Source organism: Rhinopithecus roxellana, chromosome 6, assembly GCF_007565055.1.
Source record: "Rhinopithecus roxellana isolate Shanxi Qingling chromosome 6, ASM756505v1, whole genome shotgun sequence".
Lineage (NCBI taxonomy): Eukaryota > Metazoa > Chordata > Mammalia > Primates > Cercopithecidae > Rhinopithecus > Rhinopithecus roxellana.
Genome location: NC_044554.1, coordinates 50,303,529 through 50,330,924, shown reverse-complemented (window position 1 = coordinate 50,330,924; position 27,396 = coordinate 50,303,529). Strand labels below are relative to the sequence as shown.

The following is a 27,396-nucleotide window of genomic DNA, read 5'->3' as shown; positions in this document are numbered from 1 at the left end:
CTCAAATGCCACTTCCTTTCCCAACCTTTTTAATTAGGTAAAATCCCGCTATTATAGGCATTCAAAGCTATGTAGTTTTTATGTTCATAGCTTATAAAACAGTTGCAATAGAATGTTTTGTAAGAATATTAAAGACTTGAGTTAAGATAAGCAAAGCATCAAGCCTACTTTGGATGAGGGAAGTGAAAAAAATATTAGTCATTTGATGGGTTAAAAGGATATAGATGAAACTGTTTCAATAGGACGGCTGTGGGACCCAGGAAGTTTGCAGGGGCTGTGTCATCACACACACACAATGACTTTATCAACAGCCCATCCTGCTTCCCCACTACTGGGAGACATCCTCTCCAGCCCCAACTGTGCCATGACTATCAGGCTCCTCTGCCACCTGACCTTTTATTTTCTGGGGGCAGGTAAGTCATAGACACAGTTCATTCCAAAATCTAGAATGAACACTTCCTCTGTGTTGGGTTTGCACCTGGCTCAGCATCAAAGTTCATTGTGAACTCTGTTGCCAGTTTCTGTCTCTTCCCATAGGCCTTATGGAAGCTGATATCTACCAGAACCCAAGACACCGTGTTATAGGGACAGGAAAGAAGATCACTCTGGAATGTTCTCAAACCATGGGCCATGACAAAATGTACTGGTATCAACAAGATCCAGGAATGGAATTACACCTCATCCACTACTCCTATGGGGTTAATTCCACAGAGAGGGGAGATTTTTCCTCTGAGTCAACAGTCTCCAGAATAAGGATAGAGCATTTTCCCCTGACCCTGGAGTCTGCCAGCCCCTCACACACCTCTCAGTACCTCTGTGCCAGCAGTGAATACACAGTGCTACATGGATACCGACACTCTGCACAGAATGGGTCGCCTCTAAGGTAAGGACATCTTGCCTTCAGAAACCTCATCTTAAACTACAGAAACCCCTGCAAATCGTCCCAGTCTCCTCAGCCTTGAGGGACCAGTGTGCTTTAAGTAACAATCTGGACTAAAGACTATCTCTGGCTCAGTCTCTAACAAGCTGAGAAATGACCCAGCCCTGCAGTCATCCTGGCTGACTTCTTCCTTGCATCTAGTTGTTGATGTTCAATTGAGTTTGCACAAATTTTATCCTTCAAGATAAATGTGATGATATTTGACAGTTGCCTTATGGCTAGCTGAAGAAAGTCTTTGTCAGCTAAGAAACAGGAAAAGGATCCTCTGACTTTCTGCACAGGCTGTCTTTATCTCTGGTCCATGGTTCCTTCCTCATGTTAAACTTGTTCCTTCATACACAGCCACACAAAGTCCCTGCCCTTTCCTGACCCCAGTCCTGCACCTGATGACTTTAGTTCCTCAATCCATGACTTTGAACTTGGAATACATTTTTATTTTCATTTGAAATAAGTGATTAATGATTATTTTCACTAATCTCCCTCTAAATAAATTTAATTTTAGCTAAATCTGCATGAGGCCTAAGGTAGAGAAAAGCCTCCAAATTTGGCAAAGAATAGTCTTCAACAAAGAGATTCAGCCCTAAATCTCTTTGGAGACTACCCTAACCATTGGGAGACTATCCTACAAATAGATGATTCTTCTGTCTTGGATATGCTGAATCTCAGGGAAGTGTTCTCTATCCATGTGAGATCAGACCCTGGGACCTTGAATAGATTGATTGATTTTTCACAAAAGCATAGACTGCTGTGGAGCCTTGGGTGCTGAGCTCAGATGCGCAATCTCTGTTTTGAGGTTACCAAAAAGTAAAGTCACAGAGTCTCTGATTTTGGATGTCAAGCCAATCTTGACCTGGTGGGATAAATCCCACTTGGTCATAGTATATAACCTTCTCACATATTGCTAATTATATAATCTTTTCACATATTGCTAAATGAGGTTTGCTAATATTTTATGGAGACCATAGACATACTAGTTTGTAGTTTTCTTGTGATTTCTTTTTATTTAGTATCAAAGTAATTCTGACCTGTTAGGCTGGACTAGGAAATTGTAGACTGACCTGGGATAAATTTAGGGATAATCTTATTCTTTATTTTGTGAAAGTTATTTTTTGTAGGAGTGGTATTATTATTTAAATATTTGATAGAATTTACCAGTAAAGTCAGCTAGTCCTGAGCTTTTCTCTATGACATGGACTCACAGACTATTGCTCACATGTCAAAATCAAGCCATGGCCTATATTTGTATGACTCATGAACTAAGAATAAATTTTATGCTTTTAAAATGTTAGAAGATGGAATAGGAGGAATAGGAGAAAAAGAACTGACAGAGGTTGCATATGACCCAAAATATTTACTATCTAGCGCCTTACAGAAAAATTTTGCTGACCTCTGCTCTGTAAGGTGTTATTTTTCTAAAATACTTCTTTACTTTTAATATGTCTATCCAGACATGTGGCTTTCTTTTCTTCTCAAGTTACTCTTATGTCTTTCTAGGAATATGTCTGCTTCATCCAAGCTGTCAAATTCATTGACATAGTGTTGTTCATAACATTTCCATATATTTCTATAGGGTTAGTAATTGTATTCTCCATTTTCACTCCTGATGTTGCAATTTTGATTTTCTTGCTTTTTATCTTGTTCAGTATGACTAAAGCATTATCAATTTTATAGCATTTCAAGTAACCCGGTTGTAGTTCCATTGATTTTCTCTATTGTTTTTCTATTCTCTATTGAATAGATTTTTAATTTGATCTTTATTATTTCTCCTTTATGTTTACTTTTGGTTGACTTTTCTCTTATTTTTCCAGTGTCTTCAGGTAGAAGTTTAGATTATGATGGAAACTTTTGTGGTTGTTTTCCTGATGTAGTTATTTAAAGCTATACATTTCCCTTTAATCATGGCTGCATTCCATGTACATTGATATATTTTTGGTTTTTTAGTTAAAAGCATAATTACTCTAGAAATTCCTTCTGAAGCCCATGAGTTATTTAGGAATGTGATGTTTAATTTCCAAATATATGTGATTTTTTCAGCCTCTTTCTGTTGTTTATTTCTAATTAAATCCCTCTGTGATGAGAGAATATACTTTGAGTTATTTTAATCCTCTTACCTGTATGTTATTATTTAATATATAATCTATATGGGGAAATACTCTATGAGCACTTGAAAACTGTACATTCTGTTGCTGCTGAATAGAGTGTTCTAAAATCATCAATTAAGTCAAATAGTTTAGTAGTGTTTTTCAGGTCTCTTTTACCCTTATTTATTTTCTGTCTAGTTGGTGTAATCAATTTTTCAGACTGAAGGATTTAAATCACCAACTATAATTTTGATATGTTTATTTTTGTTTCATTTCTGTCATTTTTATTTTATATATTTTGGGACTCTATAGTTAGGCTCCAGGACTTACTCCACAGTGCTGTACAGGCACATGGTTTCTGCACTAAAAGTAACTAAACTTAGAGATTTGTGGGATACCATCAAGCATACCCACATATGTAAAATTGGAGTCTCAGAAAGACAGAAGTGAGATAAAGCTAAGAAAAAGGCCACAAACTTCTCAAACTTGATGAAAAACATTAATCAAAAGAACCTAGAAGCTTAACATCTCTCAAACACAGTAAACACAAAGATATCTATGTCTAGATACATTATAGTTAAACCTCAGAAAGTCAAAATTCCACAAATAATATATGGAAATCAGTATTTTTTCTCAAGAGAAAAATGACTCATCATGTGAAAGAGAAGAGCAATACAATTAACCCGACTTTAAATCAGAAGTCATTGTTTCTGACTTTAAATCAGAAACAATGGAGAGGCACTGAAAGAAAAAAAGAATCCACCCAAAATTCTATATCCAGCAAAACTATCCTCTATAAATGAAAATGAAATAAAGACTTTCCCAGATAAGCAAAGGCTACAGAACTTTGTGGTTAGCAGAACTGTCTTACAAGAAATATTAAAGGAAGTCATCAGGCTGAGAGAAAATGACATTGTTAGTAACTAAAATCCATAGTAAGAAATTGAAAGCACCTTAAAGAATAAATATATGTGTGAATAAATATAAAAAATACATACACACACTACAAACACAGATAGAAGGAATATATATTTTGTATATGTTTTTCATAGCATTTGATATACATATGTAGGTTGAAACTTTAAACATTATGAAGTGTTCAGTTTTTCTCTAATAATAATTTTTGCTTTAAAATGTATTTTAAAATGTATTTCTCTGATATTAATATAGCCACTCAAGCTTTTGTGGTTACTACTTATATGACATACACTTTTCCATACTTTACTTTCAATATATTTGTGTCTAAAAATAAAATCTAAAGTGATTTTCCCATAGTCAGAAAAGAGTTGGAGTTTGGTTTTTCTATTTTACAACATAAAATCAACTCAAAATGAATTAAAGACATAAGCATAAGACCTGAAATCTTAAAAATACTATTAGAAAACATAGGGAAAATGTTTCTTAATACTAGTCTTGGCAAATAATTTTTAGATATTACTGTGAAAGCACAAGCAACAAAAGCCAAAATAGACAAGTGGGATTACATCAAACTGAAAAGCTTCTGCACAGGAAAGGAAAGGAAATAATAAACAGAATAAAAAGACAAGTTACAAAATGGGAGAAAATATTTGCAAACCACACATCTGAAAAAGGATTAATATCCAAAATACATAAGAAACTCAAACAACTCATTATCAAGAAAACAACCCAATTAACATATGGCCAAATGACCTGAATAGACATTTATCAAGAGAAAGCATACAAATGAAGAAATGTTCATCATCGCTAATTATCAGAGAAATATAAATTAAAGCCATAATGAGATATCACTTCACAACTGTTACATTGGCTAATACTACAAAGACAAAAGATAACAAGCATTGATAAAGATGTGGAGAAAAGGGATGCATGTACATTGTTGGTAGAAATGTGTGATGGTTGATACTGAGTGTCAACTTGGTTGGACTGAAGGATGCAAACTATTGTTCCTGGGTGTGTCTATGATGGTGTTGCCAAAGGAGATTAACATTTGAATCAGTGGACTGGGAAAGGCAGACCACTCTCAGTCTGGGTGAGCACAATCTAATCAGCTGCCAGCACGCGTAGAATAAAAGCAGAAGAATGTGGAAGGACTGGCTAAGTCTTCTGGCCTTCATCTTTCTCCCAAGCTGGATGATTCCTGCTCTTAAGCATCAGATTCCAAGTTCTTCAGTTTTTGGACTCTTGGACTTAAACCAGTGATTTGCCAGGGGCTCTTGGACTTTCAGCCACAGAATGAAGGCTGCACTCTCAACTTCCCTACTTTTGATGTTTTGGGACTCATACTGGCTTCCTGGCTCCGCAGCTTGCAGAAGACCTATTGTGGGACTTTACCTTATGTTTGTGTGAGTAAATACTCTTTAATAAACTCCTCTTCATCTATCCTATTAGTTCTGTCCCTTTAGAGAACCCTGACTAATACAGAATGTAAATTAGTACAGCCATTTTGACAAACAGTATGGAGGTTCCTCAGAAAATTAAAAATAGAACTACCATATAGTCTAGCAATTCCAGTTCTAGATATAAATCCAAAGGATATGAAATTTGTATATTGAGGAGATATATGCACGCTTATATTCCTTGAAGCATTATTCACATAGCCAAAATACAGAATTAACCTAGGTTTCCACCAACGGATGACTAGATGAAGAATATATGATATATATTCTGTGTATGTGTGTATATATGTATTCTCTCTCTATATATGTGTATACATACACATACACACACACACAGAGAAAGAGAGAGAGAGAGAGAGAGAAAATGGAATACTACTTAGCCCTACAGAAAAAGGAAATCATATAATTTGCAACAACATGTTTGGACCTGGAGACATTATGCTAAGTGAAAAAATCCAGGCACAGAAAGACAAATAATGCATGGCCTCACTTATTCATGGAATCCAGCAAAGTCGAACCCACAGAAGCAGAGAGTAGAAGGGTAATTGCCAAGCACCGCGATGGGGTTTGAGGAATGGAGGCATGGGAAATAGGGAAATGTTGGTCAAAGGGTACATGTTTTAATCAGACAGAAAGAAGTTCAAGAGATCTATTATGCAGCGTGATTACTAGAGTTAATAATATATGTACTCTTGAAAATTGCTAAGAATGTGGATTTTAAATGTTCCTAGAAAAAAAAGACAAAACAAAATAAGTATGTGAGGTGATGCATATGTTAATTAGCTTGATTTAATTATTCCACAATGTATACATACATCAAAATGTCACAGTATCACATTGTATACCATAAATATATATAATTTCTATTTGTCCATTTTAAATAAATAAATAAATAAATGAGAGAGCTTTCAACTAAGCTTATATAGTGGTATAATAAAAATTTTGTTGCAGTAACAAAACTATAGTAATTTTGGCTTATATGGAAATGTGCATTAAACAAGTGTTTGCATAAAATTTAAATTCAAATTACTGTTCACAGCCCACAGAAACCCACGAAAACATGTGTGCCTTACTCTTGGTACAGAAACAAATAGCTTGTACTCCTAAGGAAAAAGAAAATTCCTGCCTTTTGATGAGAATTGTTTGAGTTTTATACTTATTTTATGGGTAGTTTTGCTGACCTCTTCTTTCCACCGTAGCTGGATATTCCTCCCTTGCATGTACTTTTGTTTCCTGGGGGCAGTGAGTCTTGGAAACATTTGGGAAATTCTTATTCTGAGCTTGCCTGGCCACAGCCCAGGTTCCTTCCTGGACACTGCAGCATCAGGCTTGCTCCTCAGCTTTCTATCTTCTGTCCCCTCAGCTCATAAACCCCAGCTCATAGAAGCTGACGTCACCTAGACTCCAAGACACCTGATTGTAGAGACAAGAAAGGAGTTCTCAGGATATGTGCCATAATTTCATACTGGTTTCTACAAGAATCAGGGTTGGATTATTCAGTTAACATTGACATTGTTGATTAGAGACATATCCCTGTTGAAAATATTTCCCGGCAAAAAGTAGAAGTTCCCTTTGGCTCTGAAATCTGCAAAGTCCTTTCAGATGTCCCTGTGTCCTTGTGCCGTCACTCCACAGCACTGCACAGGCATGTGCTTACTGCACAAAATGGCAGTCTCAAAGGGAGGAGTGTCCACCCACATGAGGCTCCACCCTATTCTGAGAAAGAACCTCTTTCACAGAAGGAGAGAATAGACCTTTCCAGAACCTTTAACATGAGATTTTTTGTGTGTGAAGTCTGACCTGAGCAGCAACCTTGCATCAGATTTCAAAAGTCAATATTTCCCATATCTCCTTGTGCTGTACTAGTGGGTACAGAAGTCAAGAAAACTTTCCTAAGTCTATGGCCAGTTCAAATGGCATCATTTTCTATTTCTGAGATTAAATTATGAGTATTAAGATCCTTACTCTGCCCTTTCAGGTTTACTGCTCCTCAGACAAGATATCCCCTTTTCAGGCCCCAAACACATTCATTGCAATCCCTTTCCTCATCCTGGTCCCAGTTCTGGCTCTTTAGCTTCTTGAGACAATAACCCACCCTAAGGCATGTTGTGACATGCATCTTCTGCGTCACTGGGATCGCTAAGTGGTACAGGCATTCACTCAATTGCTTTAGCTAAAGTCCCCAGAATATCTGCACCTCCTCTGTCACACTCTTCTTCCACATTGGTGCATAACCACATCTTTAACATTTCTGTGTATTAAAACCTCTCAGATTCGACCACCATTTTCTATCCCAACCAATACTGCCTTAGCTCAGGCAACCACTGTCTTTCACCTGAACTACTTCAACACCTTCCAAATATCCAACTACCTGATGTCTTACTCTCTATTCTAACTCAGTTCATTCTCTGCAACCGAAAACAATTCCTTTCCATTGACTTTAGGGTTATGACCAGTCTTCTTTATATGTACATGTTAACCTTTAAGTTATTTTTGTAAAAAAAAAAAAAAAAAAAAAATCTTCCAAACTACAAATTCTTATAACCGTCCATGATTTGGCCCTTGCATACCTATCCAGTCTTGTGAAATTCACCTACTCTTTACCCACTTTTTGCATACTTATGCTCTAATAATATTCATAATCCCTCAGCTCTCCCAAAGCTCCATATGCACTTTCTCACTCACTCCTGAGCCTTTACATATGCTGTTCACACTACCTAGAATAATCTTTCTCTCCTTATTTATCTGTACTCCTAATCCTTCATGTTCAAATGGCATAATCATCATGCCTGAGTCTCTGACTGTGGTAAATATCCCATGGTACCCAGAGCTTCTACAATCATAGTGTATCACACACTTCATTGTTTAACTTATTATGATAGTTTTCAAAATCATTATTACAAAATATGCTCAATGAGGCCAAGGACCATGTCCAAGGTTTTAATTTTTGTATCTTCAACAGTATTACAGGCTTTGAATAAAGTAGGCACTGTATAAATATTTATTGAATAAACCAGGGCTGTATCAGGTCTTGCCTCCCCAGCTGAGATATGATCTCAGCTATCTAAACATTTCTCTCTCAAAAGCATTGCTGCAATTATTTGGAGATTTTCACATTGGGGTAGACTGAATAATCATCTCCCAAAATGTTCAGATCTGAATCCTTGAAAATTGTGAATATGTTCTCTTATGTTGCTGAAAGGATTTTGCAGATGTGATTAAGTTAAGGATCTTGAAATGGGGAGGTTTTGCTTGATTAGCTGAGTGGGCCCAATATCGTCACATCCTTTCCTAAAAAATCTTACCTAAAACCACACCACCTCTGTGAAGCCCTCTCTCTTTTCCCAGACAGATACAGAGGTTTCTTTCTTTATGTGTTTATAACAAATTAAAGAAACTTCAACTTCTATCACTATGTTATGGTATTTATGGTCATGTCTGACTCTTCCTAGACTAGTATGGTTTTTGAGGGATTGGACTATATATTCGTTTACCTTTGTAAATCCAGTATGTAGGACTTGGTACAATATATTGGATACAGAATTATAAGCCCAATGGGAGCAGAAATCTTTATTTGTTGTTCATGCTTGTATCCCAGAATCTAGTACTATGTCTGGTGCATATAGTAAGAGTGAGGCAAGAGGATGCAAGTCAGAAAAAGGCTATGTGACAATGGAAGTAGAGATCGGAATGACAGACACACTTTGAAGATGGAGGAAGGGCCCTGAGCCCAGTAGCGCAGATGGCACCTAGAAGCTGGAAAAGGCAAAGAAATGGATTCTCCCATAAAGCCTACAAAAGGAACACCACCTGCCAATACCTTGATTTTTAGCCCCATAAGACTCATTTCAGACTTTTATCCTGAACAGGATGGAAGCAAAAAAAATGGAATTGATCAACATGAAAGCAGAAGTTAATAAGGTAGAAAATTTTTTAATCATAGAACTAAGAAATAAGCAAATGAGATAACTGTTTGGAAAAAATAGAAAACCACTTGCCAGCCAAGAGACAAAGAGGACAAATATACTAAAACACAAGTGACAAAGGGAAGTATTATGATAAAGTCTATTTTTAAAAACAATATTTTGTATAATTCTCTGCAAACAACCTAAAAGCCTAAATGAAGTGGCTCACACTTTAGGAAGATAAAATTTAACAAAACTGACCCTAATGTGGATAAAAAGCCTAAACAAAACAATGGCTACAAAAGAAACAAATAAATTTGTAATAGAATTTCCTCACAGAAAAGTGCCACTCCCATATAGTTTCTTATAGGGGTTTTTCCCACACCTTTTAAAATCAGGGACTTTGAGAATACCTAAAGCATTGCAAAGTACAGAACAGTAGGGGAAATTTCTAAATTATTTTCATGATATTAGCTTAACATTTATACCAAAACTCAACAAAACTGCACTTTAAAAAAAAATCTATAGACTAACCAGGCATGATGGCTCACGCCTGTAATCCCAACACTTTGGGAGGCCGAGTGGGGGTGGATCATGAGGTCAGGAGATCAAGACCATCCTGGCTAACACAGTGAAACCCCGTCTCTACTAAAAATACAAAAAATTAGCTGGGCGTGGCAGCACGTGCCTGTAGTCCCAGCTACTCGGGAGGCTGAGGCAGGAGAATTGCTTGAACCTGGGAGGCAGAGGTTTCAGTGAGCCAAGATTGCACCACTGCATTCCAGCCTGGGCAACAGAGCGAGACTCCGTATCCAAAAAAAAGAAAAAAAAGAAAAAAAAAATCTATAGACTAACATCACTGATTAGTATTGATAAAAAAGTATTCAATAATAGAGAATCAAACAATGACACTAGAAAATAATCTACAAATTGGTGTTTGCTCCAGGATGGTAAGGGTAGTTCAATATTAGTAAACTTACTCATCGAATCCATTATATTAGTCAATGGGGTTGGTCTGAGCACTGGGAAACAGGTGGGTAGAAAATACTGTCTCAGAAAGGCATTTAGAGAGAACACATCCTAATCCTATCTGGAAATTTATGCTCCTCTTCAGCCATTCACGTCTCTTCTTAACGATACTCTCCAGCTTTGCTGAATTATTTGCAAACTCCAAAAATATCATATTCTCTTAGATGTTGCATAGGCTGGTCCCCTAGCCTAGTCTACCAGGAAATTATTTATTTTTCTAAAAATCTTACCTAAACCCACACTACCTCTGTGAAGTCCTTTCTTCCCAGGGAGATATAGAGGTTTCTCTTCCTATGTGCTTACAACAATTTAAAGTCTGTTGCTACATTATGGCTTTTTGGTCATGTCTGACTCCTTCTAGGCAAGTATGGTCTTTGAAAGATGGGACTGTATGTCTTTTTACCTTTGTAACTGCAGTAGTAGGACTAGGAATGATATATAGAATACAGAATTATAAGCCCCCATGGGAGAAGAGACCTTCTTTTTGTTATTCACGCTTGTATCCCAGAGTCTAGTACTATGGTGCACATAGATGTATATTTGTTCAATAATATGAAAGACTCAAATATGCCTTTATGGAAGTGACCCTGCACTTACACCTCACCATCTCCTACTTACTCTGGAATTTTTTAATAACAATCTCATGTCTCAGGTCTCATCCCCCTTCCCTAGTCAAGAGTGGGCCCTATTGCTAAGCAAGTTAAAATAGGAGGCTGACGAAGAAAATCTCTGTGGAAAATGCTGAAGAGGAACACAGGAATAAAAATACCCTTACTCTGATGATGCCATATGTAAGGCCAGGTGCAGTTGGTTTAAACTTCTACATTGGCTAATTTCTACGAATGTCATACCTCTCAACTTCAGGGACTTCCAGTGAGGGGCTTCACAACAATCTCTGGCCTCAGTGGGGAGCTATTCCCTTGGCGAATCGCCTTACTGTCACTCAATGGGCCATCAGGGTGGGCCTTCGCCTCTGCTAAGCCACAGGAATACACCACATCCTGCTCCTGAAAGGAAGGGAAAGACAAAGGATCACAGGAAGTAAACCCCTTGAGGAAATTTCAATTTGGAATTTATTCTATTTATAACAAGGCTCAAGTAGCATATTATTTTTCCCATCTCAGACCCTAACCTCAAGTGAACTTACTCCCAGATTCACACACATAAACATGCACCAGCACCATCCCAGCAAGGAGGCAGCTGCAACAAAAAGAAGCAGGTGGGAGAATATTATATTACATTTTTAACTACAGGATCACTCCAAGAATTACATTCCCTAAAATTATTCCCTCCATTGGAAGCAGACGAGTAGCCAATAGGAAGAGAAATTGCTAAAACAAAAATGTGTTCGGTTGGATGAAATATTTACTTAAAACAGAAATGTAGTTATGAAGACATAATTCTTCAAAATTATATTATAAGCAAAAAATAAAATCCTATACCCACCAACTGACAGAAAGAACCATCTCTGGGACAAGGACACCCCAGAGTAACCTTGAACATCGAGTTCTTGGCCAGGACAGGATGGAGGGGTCAGACACACCTTATTATACCTCTCCCTTGGAGCTGTGATGAGGTTTTCTTGCCTAAAGGCTAAACACAAACCAGCCCTTTCAAGACTCCGCCGCTAAAAGCAACAGAAAGTCTGATGCTGGTAAGAGGCCACCAAACGGTATTTCTGGCCAGTCTATGGAGGACGTGTAGTGAGGCTTTTGGTGTCCTTTGCTTCACCTTTTGATGTCAGAGAGCTGAAAACTCCACCCCCAGATTATGCTAACATGGCCTTTTTTTTTTTTTTTACAGGGGTCCCATGAAGGGGCAAGAAACTCAATTGTGATGCACGTGTTTTTCCCTTTATTAATGTTCATGACTCCTCCTATAGCTTATTGAATATCTATATTTGGCCATTCCACTCAGTATGTATTTCTTTTCCCTTTGCCCCTCCTTAGATGTGTCTGTTTCTGGCTTCTGGCCAGAGGCTGTGCTTCCCAGCCTCTCAGAATGGCCACACTGCAGGCTGCAACCCTTTATGAGAAATAAAGCTCTCCCTTCCAAATTTGAACCTCCTCATTCTTCAGTTGACAATATCATCATTCTTCTAAGATACCAATGAAGTTTCAAGGATGATTCAGCATGATAATGAACTGTTTGTAATCATTCAAGATATACTGAATGCTGAAGGAAGTCAGTTTAGAAATAAGTAGGAAAACCAAAGGATAGAACCTAGAAGAGGACAAAGAAAGGATTTTACGGAAACCACTCATGAAAAGAGATCCACCAATTCTGAGATAAAAGAACTGGGTTTGAGTAAGCCAGTTGTTATAAGAGTGCTCAAGGTTTTCAGAAAAAAAATAAACAGAGCTAGTCAATGATACCTGGCAATAAAAGATATTTTGAATTTCAGGTCATTGAGGGTAGCATGCTAAGTGTGGTTTTAGTTTTGGGAATTAGAGTAAAATGAAAATAATTTCTGAGGAAGGCTACAGCCAAACTTTAAAAAGTAAAAGGAAAAAATGCAAGGTATAGAATATTTGAAAAATTATTACTAGTTGAAAGTATATATTTTAGAACTGGACTGATCAGGTCACCGTCTAGTTTTGCCATGTTGCTTAACCTCTCTAAAATAGTTTCCTAGTCTATAAAATGGAAATAGTCACACATGGCTCCAAGAGGTTTTATTTAGTTGAGAAAATATATGTAAATTGCCTGACACAATCCCTAGCACAAGAATAAGACTCAATAATAACTAATGGTGGTAGCAGTAAGAGTGCTACTACTAGCTGACCATTCTGAAAATTGAGCCTGAGTGATTACTATACACTGTGCAGTTGTAACTTAAAACATTAATTCATTTAATCTTCACAGCAAATCTGTAAGGTTCATTATTAGTACAACTTACAGAGAGTAAAACTGAAGCATTCACAGTTAACTTACTTGCCTAAAATGAGCTTACGTGGCAGAACCCATATTTAAACCCAGGCCCTCTCTCTCCAGAGCCTTCTTTGTTAGCCACTAACCTTGTGGTAGCACTATCAAGTAAATGGGTTTACTGTCTGATGTGCTCAGAAGCCAAAAACCATGGCACCAGCTTTTGAGAAAAGAAAGGTTTTACTGCAAAACTGGTCAGCAAGGAGACATGAGCCGGCTCAAATCTGTCTTCCTGATTTGGGGTCTTGGGCAAGTTTTTAAGGGACTGAGAGAAAGGATTTAGTAATACTGGGTTGATAGGGTCTGATTGGAGGGCTTCAGATTTATGGTAGAGTAGGCTGAGGTAGATTTGAGCCCAGATCTTCCTGTCCAATGAACCCATTGCTTCTGAAAGAGTTTTGGCATCTAGGTTCCAGGTATCTTCCTGTCTTCTTGGTTCTGAAGGGAGGAATCATTCATTTCAGGTGTTGTTCGAGGTCAAAGCTTTTGGCTCTGTTGTGCCTACAATCGAACTTAACATTTTGTTATCCACATAATAGACCCAGCTTGGGCTGATCCTGCAGTTATAAATCCCTCCCTTTTTGTTTAGTTTAGTTCTCAATCTTGAAGGAATTGAATGTCCACTCTAGCTACTTTTTGTTGACAAGGGACATAGGTCTGTGTTTGAGGAATAAAACTGTTTCATAATTAATTGCAAATATTCATGGGTCCTGGGGTGAGGTCAAACAGGTGGGTCAGGGAATTCTTTTGATATTTAATAATTATTTCATGAGCAGGGGGAATTGATTTAAAAAGACAAGATAGAAGGCAGGTAGAGACCTTGAGAGAAGGGAGAGAAATCTCAACATATACAGAAATACAATTTTTCGTTTAAGTAGACTCTCAAAAATAGATCTTATTCCTGAAGAAAACATGTTGTTTACATATTATATCCAGGTTTGTTAGAGAACACTAGATGGAGTCAAGTAGCTTTTGGTCTATTGTTATTTGGGTAGGTCTCAACTTTTTTAGAAGTATTAATGCAAACACAGCATGACATATTAAAGCATAAACACCTCTTTGTTTAGCCAGTATACAATCTAGAGTAATTTTATTATCTAATATTACTTTAGCCAAGGCACCTGGCTCTCTCTGTTGAGCCGCCCTGGCCATTGTGGTCTCCTTGGCAAGATTTTTCAGGGTGATGGGAAGCTTTTAAATCATATTTATGAGAAGCAACTCCCCACCATGGCAACAGAGTTTGTCTAAAGAAATATCCTACACCATCTGGTGAGCCACCTGGTAAATATTTACCTGGGAGGAGAGTTAGCATAGATCTTTTGTGAACAGTTGTATGGTGTTAATCTAATGCCTAGCATCACTAATGTCATAGACAGAGAAGGGAATGACTAAGTACCCTAGTAAACAGATGTCTTTTGGGCATCAGCTGTCAAGGCATTCATAGTCCCAGAGCTGTTTGTTTCATAGACAAAGACACATCCTGAGGAGGCACATAGAATACAGAATATGTTAACATTTAAGTTCTCAGTTTGAGGAATTTTACTTAGGACTTGGTCAAAGTAGGAATCAGAGTATAGAGGAGTCTAGAAGGAGTTATCTAACTTACAAATTGGTAGGAAAGAGGGCAGTCCTTGAAGGTATACTAGATTCTTTTTATTTAAATCTTGACATAATCATGTAGATCTACAGTTTGAGGACATACCAGTGTATCTCTCCTAGACCAGAGGATAGAAAACAGTAAGTGGAAAGTAGGTGTGTCAAGTAAACAGGTGATTTCCATGTCTGCGTTAGCCAATGTCTGGCTTCTGTGGGCATAGGCCCCTTTATCCTCACAGTTTTATAGCTGTTAACATAAGTGTCTTTGCAGGGGATGTTAATGGAAAACAGGGAACTAATGATCCTCCACCAGCAAATCTGACCCTATAGGTTATACCTGTGGATTTTTTATCATAGGTGACCAGAAAATTAGGCACTTTAGAGAAGTTAGTCGCAGAGACAAGCAGCAGATCAGTGTGATCAAGTGCAGAGGGGGTTTTGATGACATCTCTAACATTTAGACAGATTTCGTGAGGTAGGTAGGGATTTTGACATTTTTATCAAGAAATTATCCGTTTGGCTGGACGTGGTGGGTCATGCCTGTAATCCCAGCACTTTGGGAGGCTGAGGTGGGTGGATCACTTGAGGTCAGGAGTTTGAGAGCAGCCTGGTCAACATGGTAAAACCCTGTCTCTACTAAAAGTACAAAATTTAGCCAGATGTGTTCACTTGAACTCAGGAGGCAGAGGTTGCAGTGAGCAGAGATAGTGCCACTGCACTCCAACCTGCATGACAGAATGAGACTCTATCTGAAAAAGAAAAAAAAAAAAAAGAAAAAAAGAAAGAAATTATTATCCTTTTATGTTGAGGTTAAGGCAAGCAAAAGGATATAAAAGGATATAATAGAGGAAAGTTGTGGGCATTTTTAACACAGGAAATCGTTTTGTTTCCCTGAGAGGAGATATTTGGCTGATAGAAGAAAAAGGATCAGAAAAAAATAAACTCTATCCAAGGAAGGGCTATAAGGTCCTAAATAGTATTTCTGAGGTTAAATCAAGGAGGTAGAGATGATTAATTTAATAGCATAGAATGATATATATGACAACAAGGTAAAAATTAAATTGCATTAATACAGACCTCACCTGATATCTTGGGCAAGCTGTCTCCTTTAGTTGTTTCCTGTTTCTGCCCTCACAGTTCCATCAGGTGGAGGCTAGTTTTAGACACAGAAATGGATTCTCACTTATCTGGAGAGCCAGGAGCCCTTTTTGGTCTTACTGGGTTTTTTAAAAAGTAACTTAGGATCAATTAGGGGTTTCCAAGTGTGTTCCTGGGTGGGAAAGCTGGTTGTGGGCCTCCACAGCCATCTGGTATATAGTCAGTCTGGTCCTTTGGTTTTTCTTATCTGTGAGGGGCATGACCTGTTTGGGAATTTTATAGGGGCCAAGAGGAATCTTCTGAAAATGGGAATAACTTTTACCCATGAATGATGAATTTAGGGCCTCAACCCTTTTAACTTTATTGCTGAATGCATCACTAAAGGAACTTCATAGGGCCTAATCTATTTGAACTGTAGTTGGTCTTCAGGGTGGTGATTTTTCCAGGTCTTATGTTGTACTCGGTTTCCTAGATTTAGACAATGTAAAGGAACATCTATAGGAAACATTAAAATAACTAGAAGCGTAATTATGTATAGCAGACAAAGTTATGCCCAGCGACTGTACACATTTTATAGCATCTAACACATTTACATCATGATCATTTTCAATATTAAAATAATATTTTGTCTTAAGAAGGGTTGTCCCACATAGAACTTTGTAGGGGCTAAACTGGTGCTTGCTTTTAGGGGTCATTCTTACTCTAAGCAGGGCAAGTGGCAAGACCTTATCCTATGTTAAATTGGGTTTTTGACACATTCTGGCAAGTATATTTTTTAAGACATTGTTTATCTTTTCAGTCTTTCTAGTAGACTGGAGCTTCTAAGAGATGCGTCATTTCCACTGTATCCTAAGAGCTCCATAAATTTTTTAGGTAAGTCTGGTATCTCTATTGTCACTATGAATTGAAATTGACAATGCGAAGTAAGGAATTATGTCTTTTAATAAAGCTTAAGTTACCTCAGATGCTTTTTGTTTGACATGGAAAGACCCTGACCCGACTAGTGAAGGTGTCTACAAGTACCAACAGGTATCTATAGTTTCCTCCAGCTCCTGGCATAACTGCAAAGTCTATTTGACAATCTTGTCTTGTTTCTGTTCCTCAGGTTTAGACCCCTTTGCCTACTGGAAGTGGTTCTGTCTTTGGATTCCTTGTAGCACCAATAAAACAATTTTGGAAGACCTTTTGGATAATCTTTTGTATGTGCAGCCTGACAACAAACTTTGGTTAACTAATGATATGTTGTGTTTCTTCTATGAGTTCTTTGATGTAACTGGGAAACAATCCTTTATCAAATGCTCAGGAACAAGAACTATTCCTTGTTCATTGTAAATCTAGACTTCTTTAGTTGTTTTACACTGTTCCCTTTCCAAGTCATGAGTATGAGTATGAAAATCTCTACTGGTTTGCTCTTTTTAGATTTACCTTTGAGTACTGCGTTTAAATAAGGACAGATTCATACTTGGAATAAGTACCAGAGCCTTTGTTTTAGGCTCTTTTGTCCTGGCTGTATGTTTTTCTGCCTGATCAGCTAGATTTTTGCACTTAGTTTTCTAGCTATCAGTCTCTTGGTGTGCCAGTCACTGCATTACGGCCATTTTTTTGACAGCAAAATTGAGTCTAGTAAGTCTAATATCTCTCTCGTATGTTTAATTTTATTTTTTATGAGGTTAGTGAGTCTCTGTCTTTTCTGTGGCTCCATTTACATGCACTACCAAAAAGACATATTTGGAGTCTGTATAAATGGTTACCTTTTTATTTGTACTGAGGTGTGAAGCTCGTGTGAGGGCAATAAGTTCTGCCTTTTGGGCAGAGATACCTGGTGGGAAAACCTCACCTTTCAAGATTCTCTGGTAAGTCACTATGTGTATATCTGGCTTTTCAGAGACCCTGATCCATGAAGCTGTTCACACTGGTAAACAATCTCAGGTCTGGATATTTCAAAAACTGATTTGTCAAGTCAGGCCTGTTTTTGTAGAGCCTCTTTAGGGATTTCAGGCAGTGGTCCTTCTTCTAATTGTAATAAGGCAACTTGGAGGGTACAGTCTTGTTTAGGAGATACCCTAACATTTACTCATTCTGGTGAAAAATTACCTGTGCATTTAATTTTATTAGCAAGTCTTATCCCAACAAAGATATTGGACATTCAGGCATATATAGGAAGCTATGTTTAAATAGGTTTAATAGGTTTTTCCTCTATGGCATTTGAGTGGCTGAAGGAAAGGCTTGCAAGGATGTTTCCCCAGATACTCCAGTAATAGCAGTGGTCTTTGGGAAGACAGGGACTTGTCTTTGTTTGGGATAGAGTATACAGCTCCATGGTCAACTAGAAAGTCTATGCATCACTTTTCCACACCAATTGTCATCTGCACTTCTTTGAGGGAAATGTTGATAGAGCTAATAGAGTGTATAGAAGTCCCTGGGTCTCATCATTACTGGTTGCTATCAGTAAGCTGTGGCATGTGGTGTGTTGATTTGGGGCGAATTTTATCTTAAAAGACCATGGACAAGTATGTTATTAAAGTTTCCCATTTTGTATAGAGTTTTATCTGAAATGACTGGAACAACATCCTGTACAAAGGAGGTGTTCTGGGTCTATGATGTGGTGATTATGGGGATTCCTCTTCAGAGAATCGTCAATGGGCTAGATATTCCCTCTTACATGTCTCAGAGAGTCCTAAACACCAAACGGTATTGGGCCACTAGAAATGTTAGCGTTACCAAGGCCCCTTATGTGCTCCTCCTGGACGAGCTGTTGAAGTGCTTTCTAACCCAGGATTGGGGTAGGTTTTTCTGGTGGGATTACCTGTAAAATCACCTTATGTCATAAACCAGTGGTCTTAACAACTCTGCCAGACTCTTAGTCACCTAGGAACACCCTAAAAGGGCAGGAGAAAGCAATGTATTTCATCTTTGGAATCCAAGGACTTTCATTTAAATAAACTTCTAATGAGATTCTTGTCACAACCATCAAAAATTTTAACCTCTGTTAGGATGAATAATTATGCAAACCAAAATCTCAGAAACACAAAGGAAAACCAAAACCAAGCCAAATTGAGTACTCTAACAGTTACAGCATCTTACTATTGCACTTATTCTTTTGGACCCTAACCCAAAGCCAGGACTGAAATAATCTAACCAGGATCTCCCTAGGGTAGGATTCAAACCTATGAAGCTACACAAAAATAGGACTCTAATCTACAGTCCTAGACCAAAAACAATTTAAGGTGTAAGTGCATATTAAGAAGGTACTGACTCCAAAAGACATCTTATCCAGAAGCAATTTCTTTCCTCAAAAGAGAAAGTAGCACTCAAAGGGCCTGAAATGTCATGACAGAGAATAAGGACCTCATAGCTAAGCCTCTGTATAAACTGGTCTAGGTAGCACCACTCAGGGTCAGTGAAGAAACTTTAGTTCTCACTGAGGGACTACAGTGCCTTGGCAGGCACTGGCCTCACATGGGGCACCTATATTTGTTATCAAGCAAATGGGTTTGCACAAAACCAATAACTATGGCACCAGCTTTTGAGAAAAGAAAAGGCTTTATTGAAAAAACAGCAAAAAGAAAGTAGTAGGCTCAAATCTGTTTCCCTGATTTGGGGTCTAGGGCAGGTTTTAAGGGATTAGAGAGCAAGGGAAAAGATTTAGGAATGTTGATTTGGTAAAGTCTGATTGGAGGGTTTCAAATATGACTATCTATGGTAAGATATGTTGAGACACATTTTAGCCCGGGATCTTCTGGGCCAATGGACCCCTCACTACTGAAAGAGGTCTGGCTTTCAGGTTCTACTCATGTCTTGGTCTTCTTGTTTCTAAGGGGAGGAATCTTTGGTTCTGGGTATTGTTAGAGGTCAAAGCTTTTACTATGTCACATGCCTGGGCTACATGATTTGCAGTTATGTAGCTGTTGGCAGTGTGAGACAAGTGTTGTTTCTCTGGCCAGGAAGTAAATGAAAAGTGCTGGTATCAGAGACTAAATTCATCACAACACCAAGCAACATCCTACTTTTGGTGTTGCCATGAGCAACAGGCTTCTCTGCTGTGTGATCATTTTTCTCCTAAGAGCAGGTGAGTCCTGGGCATAGGTGAGGAATCCCTATTACTGAATTCACAAGATCTAACTACAAAATGTTTCTTCATAAAAGTCACATTAGTCTCCTCTTTCCCAGGCCCTGTCTTTAGTTGATCACTCATTGTTCCCCCCAACTGGCCTCAAGGATGCTGTAGTTACACAATTCTCAAGACACAGAATCACTGGGACAGGAAAAGAATTCATTCTACAGTGTTCGCAGAATATGAATCATGTTGCAATGTAGTGGTATCGACAGGACCCAGGACTTGGACCGAAGCTGGTCTATTATTCACCTGGCCCTGGGATCATTGAAAAAGGAGATATCTCTGAGGAGTATCACGTTTCTCGAAATTCTATAGTATCTTCTCCCTGACCCTGAAGTCTGCCAGCACCAACCAGACATCTGTGTATCTCTGCGCCAGCAGTTCATCCACAGCACCACATAACCACATCCTCTCCACACACAAAAAGGTGCATAACAAAGAGGAAAAACCTGCCCTCAAAATTCCTCTCCCCAAATAAGAGACATTTCCTCACAAGTATTGACAAAAAGAGCCAAACTCTTTGAAATATTTGAAGAGATTTATTCTGAGCCAAACATGAGTGAACATGGCCAGAGGCAGAGGCTCAAGAGGGCCTAAGAACACGTGTCCAAGGTGATCAGGGTACAGCTTGGTTTTATACCTTTTTGGAGACATCAGACAGCAACCAATACATGTAAGCTGTACATTGTTTCAATTTGGAAAGGTGGGACAACTCAAAGAGGGGGCTTCCAGGTCATAGGTGGACTCAGAGTTTTCAGACTGGCAGTTGGTTGAAAGAGTTAAGTTACTATCTAAAAACTTGAAATCAATATAAAGGAGTGTCTGGGTTGTAGGGACCAAGGTTCTTATTATGCAGATGAAGTCTCCAGGGAGCAGGCTTCAGAAAGAATAGATTGTGCTTCTTAATCAGACTTTTAAAAGGTGCCAGACTCATAATTCTCCTCTGGATAAGGGAAAAAACTGAAAAGGAAAGAGAATTATCTACAGAATGTAGATTTTCCTCATGATAGACAGCTTTGCAGGGCCATTAAAAAATATGTCAAAAATATACTTTGGGGTAAAATATTTTATTTTTTTCAGGGCCTGATATGAGTCATGTTGGTGTCTTATTGCTACAAAGGGTCTGTTCTGTCATTCCTAAGGTCTCCATTCTAATGTTAATCCTGGTTGGTTGTGCCTGAATTCTAAAGTGAAGAGGTTATAATGAGGCGTGCCTGACCCCACTTCCCACTAAGACCTGAACTGGTTTTTCACGTTATCTTTGGAAGGCTCTTGGCCAAGAGAAGGGGTCCACACAGTTGGTTGTGGGGCTTAGGATTTTATTTTTGGTTTATACAAGATTATACCAAAGCCTTTCCAAAGTTTGATATTCCCTGCTTCCCTCTTTCCATTTTTGTTCTTCTAGGACACCTTTTTAGTTGTGATTAAACCCTTCATTTCTTGTCAATATCCCACTAGACTATAGGGCATCAACAAAATATGGACACTCGTCTTGGTTTATTTATGCTACTATAGCAAAATAACTGAGATTGAATAATTTATATATATAGATTTGTCACAGTTCTGTAGGCTCGGAAGCCCAAGAACAAAGCACCTCAGGTTCAATGTCTGGTGAGGACCTTGGTCTCTGCTTCCAAGATGGCACCTTGAGTGCTATGTCATCACATGAGAAAAGGGCCTAAGCTACTTCTCCAGCCCTTTTATGAGTCACTAATCCATTCATGAGAGCAGAACCCTCATGATCACTTCCCACCTGTTAATGCGGCCACAATGGGGATCACATTTCAAAATGAATTTTAGAAGAAACACATTCAAACCACAGCACATTTATAGACAAACTTTCAGACACAGATACAGGGAAATTTTAATGAAATTGAATTTTAACCAAGTAAAGACAAATAACCCACAGATTTACAAATACCCTTCAAAGATTCTTCAAAGGGATCTCAATGGTTAATCACATTGTTTAGGAAAATGAGAACAGTGACAGCAAGACCTCCTCAGTGGTACAATGGCCTCAGCAGCAGTAAAAGAGGGTAGTAAACATTATGCAGACTTTGTGTGGGCTCAGGATCACCCACAGAGAAGAAAGTTATTTTGTATGTATGTGTGTAACTGTGTGTTTAAGAGAAATGAACAATTTTTATTTACAGGGATTATTGAGGAGCAGAACCTCACTTGGATAGATGCAGGTATAACTTTTAAGATCAATATCCATGGCTTTGAATAGATAGGCTAGAGATACAGCAGATTTACTGAGTAGTTCCCCAAAGATGTATGTTGTGTGATAACCACCTATATTAGTTTTCCAATTACTGCAAATTCAGCAGGTTAAAGTAACAATTGTCTTATCTCGCAGTTCTGTATGTCTGAAGTCCAGGAAAGTGTGGCTGGATTTTTCTCAGGGTCTCACAAGGTGGAAATCAAGGGATCAGCTATCTGCATTCTCATCAGGAGATTGACTTCTCCTCCCAGATTATTCCTAGTATTGGTAGAATTTGGTTCCTGTGACTGCAGGTCTAGGGTCTTCATTTTTTATTGGCTGTCACAGACAGCCAATGAGATTGGCCATTAGCTCCTTGCAGTTTCTTTCTGGTCCCCCTTGATCTTCAAATGCACATCAAATCTGTCTCATGTTTAAAATCCCTCTGATATCCACTTCTGCTTCAAGACAGAAATCTCTGCATTTAAAGGGCTCCGGTGATTAGGTTAGGCCAACCTGAATAGTATTTATTTTGTCAAATAATGTAACGCAATCATTGGAGTGACATCTCATCATATTTTTAGGTTCCACTCATGCTGAATGTGAAGGACATTATACATAGACATGAGTCATTGGAGGTCATTCTTGGAATTCTGCCTACCATACCAATGGAGATCAAATGCCAGGAAAGTCAGGAATAGAAATTCAGAGGGCATACAATCAAATACATTAAATTAGAATTCAAAACTATTCAAGAGATGGTTCAGAGTTTTGGCCATGCAGTGGATCAAATTTTCTTACTACTGCTTAATCAAGGACACAGTACAGAAGTAGAATGAATTGGTCTTTGTTAAAATGGAGCAAAGACCAGGTCTAGTAAGGAAAGGCAAGAATGTGGAATAGATTTGGCTCTTACTGGAAGAATGCTGGAGATTCAAGACAAGAAACAGAATTGTTTTAGTCCCTGAGTTAACAAAAGAGAAGAAAGATGAGACCAGAACAGTTGTCAATGAAGGAGCAGTGAAGTGGAAAGGCAGAATGGCGTGAGTGTGTAGATCACTTTTCTGAAGAGAATAAACTTAGTTGTCAGATGAAAAGAGATATATAATTAGCTTTGTCCTTATAAATTTTGAGGTAGCTTACCATGGAAATACTTTTTCTTATCAGTTGATTAATTTGGGGGGAGGTAGCACAAACCTTCAAAATTTCAGTTAATAGAAAACTAGGCTCGACCTCAAGATGAAGCCTTGAAAAAGAAATGTCTGTTAGAATCCAGTTAACAGGAGAACGTCTACTGTGACTTTATTATCAGCAACTTGGTGAAAACTTCCTGAAGAAGAAATGTGGGATGATACAGAAACCGATTAAAGTCTCAGAACAGCAAATAGTTTCTCCTCTTGTGAATTAATTCACCTTCCACAGTTACACAGAGATAATTACACAGAGATAATTCAGAGATAATAACACAGAGATAATTTGAGGGTACCTCAAATACTGATGAGCTTCACAGAAATGAATTACCACCCAATTCCATTGATGGAAAAAGATAAAAAATGAGCAAAGAAAAGGTACTTTCAGGGAGAAGAATTGTTGAGAAGGTAGCAGTCCTTTCTTCTTTCTCTTTCCATGAGGTAGTTGCTATTCATTACTTTATGATGGGGACTGGGAACACATGAATCACCACTCATGGATTAATGAATTCAAGATCTATACCTTCCATTTTGATTCCAAATTTGAACTTAAATTTATTCAGGACACCAACTGAACACTTCTACCTAAAGGTAAAACTCATATCATATTTCCCTCCCAAGATGCATTTCTTCTGAGTTCCTGACTTGATGGAGTAATTTATTTGTAAAATATATGAACATTGAGAATCATGCCACATTTGTTTCTCTTTTGCCCTGGACTATGCAAGCACTTTCATTTCTAACTCCTAAATATCTTAGTTATTTGTTTACTCTCTCAATCACTGCAACCACTGACATGTTTATGCCCTTTTTACTAGCTTACCAAATAAATATAAAAGTCTCGTTAATCTCTCTAGTTCCTTGTTAATCCTCATTTCATCTAATCTAGTATTAGTATAGTACCCAAGTATAATCTTCCAAATTGCAAAAATCTGTTTCTATCACTCTTTCTGCAGCATCCTTCAGTGGCTCCCCCATGGTCTACAATGTATACAATCTAAGTTTATTAAAATGAAAAAAACTTATTACTATCCCTTTAATATTTTGAAAAAAGGAAAATTAGTCCTTTACCAGAAAAAATAGCACTGTATTATAATGTCAAGTTCACACTAGAGTCTAGGATGGTATCAAAGAGCTCTATATTTTTCTTCTGGAGTCACTTTCATATCCTCCCACAGACCATTACAGTTGGTGTATTAGTCTGTTCTCGCACACTGCTGTGAAGAAATACCCTAGACTGTGTAATTTATAAAGCAAAGAGGGTTAATTGATTCACAGTTCCACATTGGTGGGGAGGCCTCAGAAAACTTACAATCATGGTGGAAGGCAAAAGAGGCAGGCACCTTCTTCACAGGGTGGCAAGACGGAGTGTGTGCCAGCAGGGGAAATGCCAGATACTTATAAAACCATCAGATCTCATGAGACTCACTTCTTATCATGAGAACAGCATGGGGGAACCGCGCCCATGATTTAATTACCTACACCTGGTGCCACCCTTGACACCTGTGGATTATGGAGATTATAATTCAAGGTAAGATTTAGGTGGGGACACAGAGCCAAACCATATCAGTTGGGTACTGAGGAGGACATACTGTATTAATCATGCCTTCTTATTGTCTGTATTTTCTAATGTTTTGACATGCATATTTCCTGATATTTTGACATCTGGGGACTTGCTGATCTTGGAGGGACTAACCCTCTCAGGGTTAACTCATACCTAGGGATAGCAAACTACTTTCCCTAGAGCATGCCTTTCATATCAAATCAACCAATCCAAAGCCTCTACTCCAAACCACCTCCTTTATTGGGCTCTCATACACTGAGCCCCTATTCTCCTACCCTAATTACCGAAGGGCCAGGTACTAAACAACTTGAGATAATCCCTACACTTTGAAGCCTGCTCAAATTTTTAAACTAGCCAATGCTAAACCTACTTAGCCCACGTACCCTGCCTCACTCATTCGTTCAGTGAAAACCACAATAAAAGTTCTTGCCAATGCTTCCTGTCACTCCTTCTATCTTCCAATCCACTGTTGTGATTCTTATTGCTATGATTTTTTTCTAACTTGGTCTTGAGGTCTCTTTTTAGACTAGCCATAAACCAATATGGCCACTCTCTAGAAGACCTCTGACTCAGGGGAGGGGGAGTTAGATTCAGGTGTGAGTGTCAGGTGAGACACAGTGGAGAAAGTGAAAGCAAAATGCATGAAAGGAAGAAATTTATTACTCATAGAACCCAAAGAGGTTAGAGAGGCCTGAGAGAAGTGTGAGGATGGCAGGGAGCTCATCCAGTTGGGGAGGGAAGGGAGGGTACAGGCAAGGGCAGGAGCGGGTGGGTGAGGGCTGGTGAAATATTCCTTAGGCTTTCCTATGGGGGTTATGGGTCAGCTACTATAAACATTTCAGAAGGGGAAGCTTACTTGCAGGACTCTAGCATTGGCCATTAGGCTTTATCATGGTCAGTAGCTCTGGAGTGTGTTGGGTTTTGGGTTAGGGGAATGAGAAATAGACCATATAGCTGACAACCACACAGGGAGAAGTTTCAACTGGGGCAAAGGTGACAGTGTATGACTGGGTTAACAATTGTTAATTAAAATCATTGCGTGCCACAGAGGCAACCACATTTTTCTAGTCAATTTTGGCTTTAATTGTGGCTGTCCTAAGACTTTTGGTCATCCACAGACAATTGTTGTCTCGTTTTGGTTCTCTTTAAAAGGTGGTTTAGAATTAACTGTAGGACTCTACTGGTGCTTTTAAATGCAGATTTTCTGATAAGTTTGGACACTGTGACATCAGAACAGAGGAAAACCTTTCAGGACTCATGGAGAGCTGAAATGTTCATGAATATCAAGCAGAACAGAAGTTAACTGCATGGACTAAACTAGCAAAAGTCTAAAGTAACCATTTTAACTTTCTGGGTAAAATGTTGATCTTTTGTGTTTCAGAGTCAAGGAAACTTTTGAGCTATTATAGCTTTCAGCAATTGAGTAAAGTATACTTGTGTTAACAAAATTGAGAGCATATTTTTTTCTCTTTACCTGATTTCTCCAGACTTTGGAAACTAGTTGTGAGTATTCTTAATTTATGGCAATAAAGTTACTTGCATGAGTGTAATAAGAATCTGCTGTGTTTGTTTATTATTATTATTATTATTATTATTATTATTGGTAACAAGACACAATTGGGGAAGCTAGTTATTTTACCAAGACTTTGATGGAATGGTATACTCTCCTCTAAGGAATCAAACTTGACTTTCCAAGTCAATAAAAGCCCCTTGGGGAAGTCTCTGTACGTGATTTCTGACCTGGGGTAAGTAAACAATGTCACCTTCTAACAGGTCCAGGAGCCCCAAGTTATCTGGGACCCCAAGAGGAGAGGAATTTACTCAACTCATAGGTAGTTGAGAGTACCAACCCATAATAGGGCTCAGCTCAAAAAGAGTCTTATCTAAGATTCCTTCTAAGAAACAAAGTTCCATCAAACCCAGTGTTAAAAGTCTATGTGAAAAACAATTACTCTTGCTGCACATTTTACAAATAATCAGGCCAAGTATAATAAAGCAAATTGGTCTTACCATGACTTATCTTTAGTGAAAATGGAAAACAGGGAGATAATATTGTTTCAAGACCTATGTTACACTTGTTATTAAATTCTAATCTCATCAGTTGTTAAGTTTGTTTCTGCAGTTTAGGCTAACCCTGCTTATTCTTGTGAACCAACTGGTGATCTTTGCCTGCTACTCTGAAAACAAGACATTTTGGTAATGTAAAAATCTGGATCAGTATTCTAATTCTAGGCATGTATTGGCTAGTCTCATTCTAGGCATGAGGCTAGCCACCTCATGTCAGCTTGGTTCCAGTAGTTGCCCAGTTCATATAGAGCCTTCTAATTTAGTTTACTTGGGATAATTTTGCTTATTTTGTTATATTGC

At 38.2% G+C, this 27,396-nt stretch overlaps 3 gene segments (V, D, J or C); all 3 read left to right on the top strand.

Annotated features, from left to right (window-relative positions):
• Window positions 1–27,396, top strand: part of LOC104674945 — a 381,543-nt gene that overhangs the window by 179,539 nt on the left and 174,608 nt on the right.
• The window catches only part of LOC104674944, a 340,994-nt gene that overhangs the window by 148,181 nt on the left and 165,417 nt on the right, over window positions 1–27,396 (top strand).
• On the top strand, window positions 182–26,532 carry LOC104653824. The segment is given in 3 exon segments: window positions 182–413; window positions 538–883; window positions 12,137–12,354. Coding segments are annotated over 3 exon segments (498 nt in total).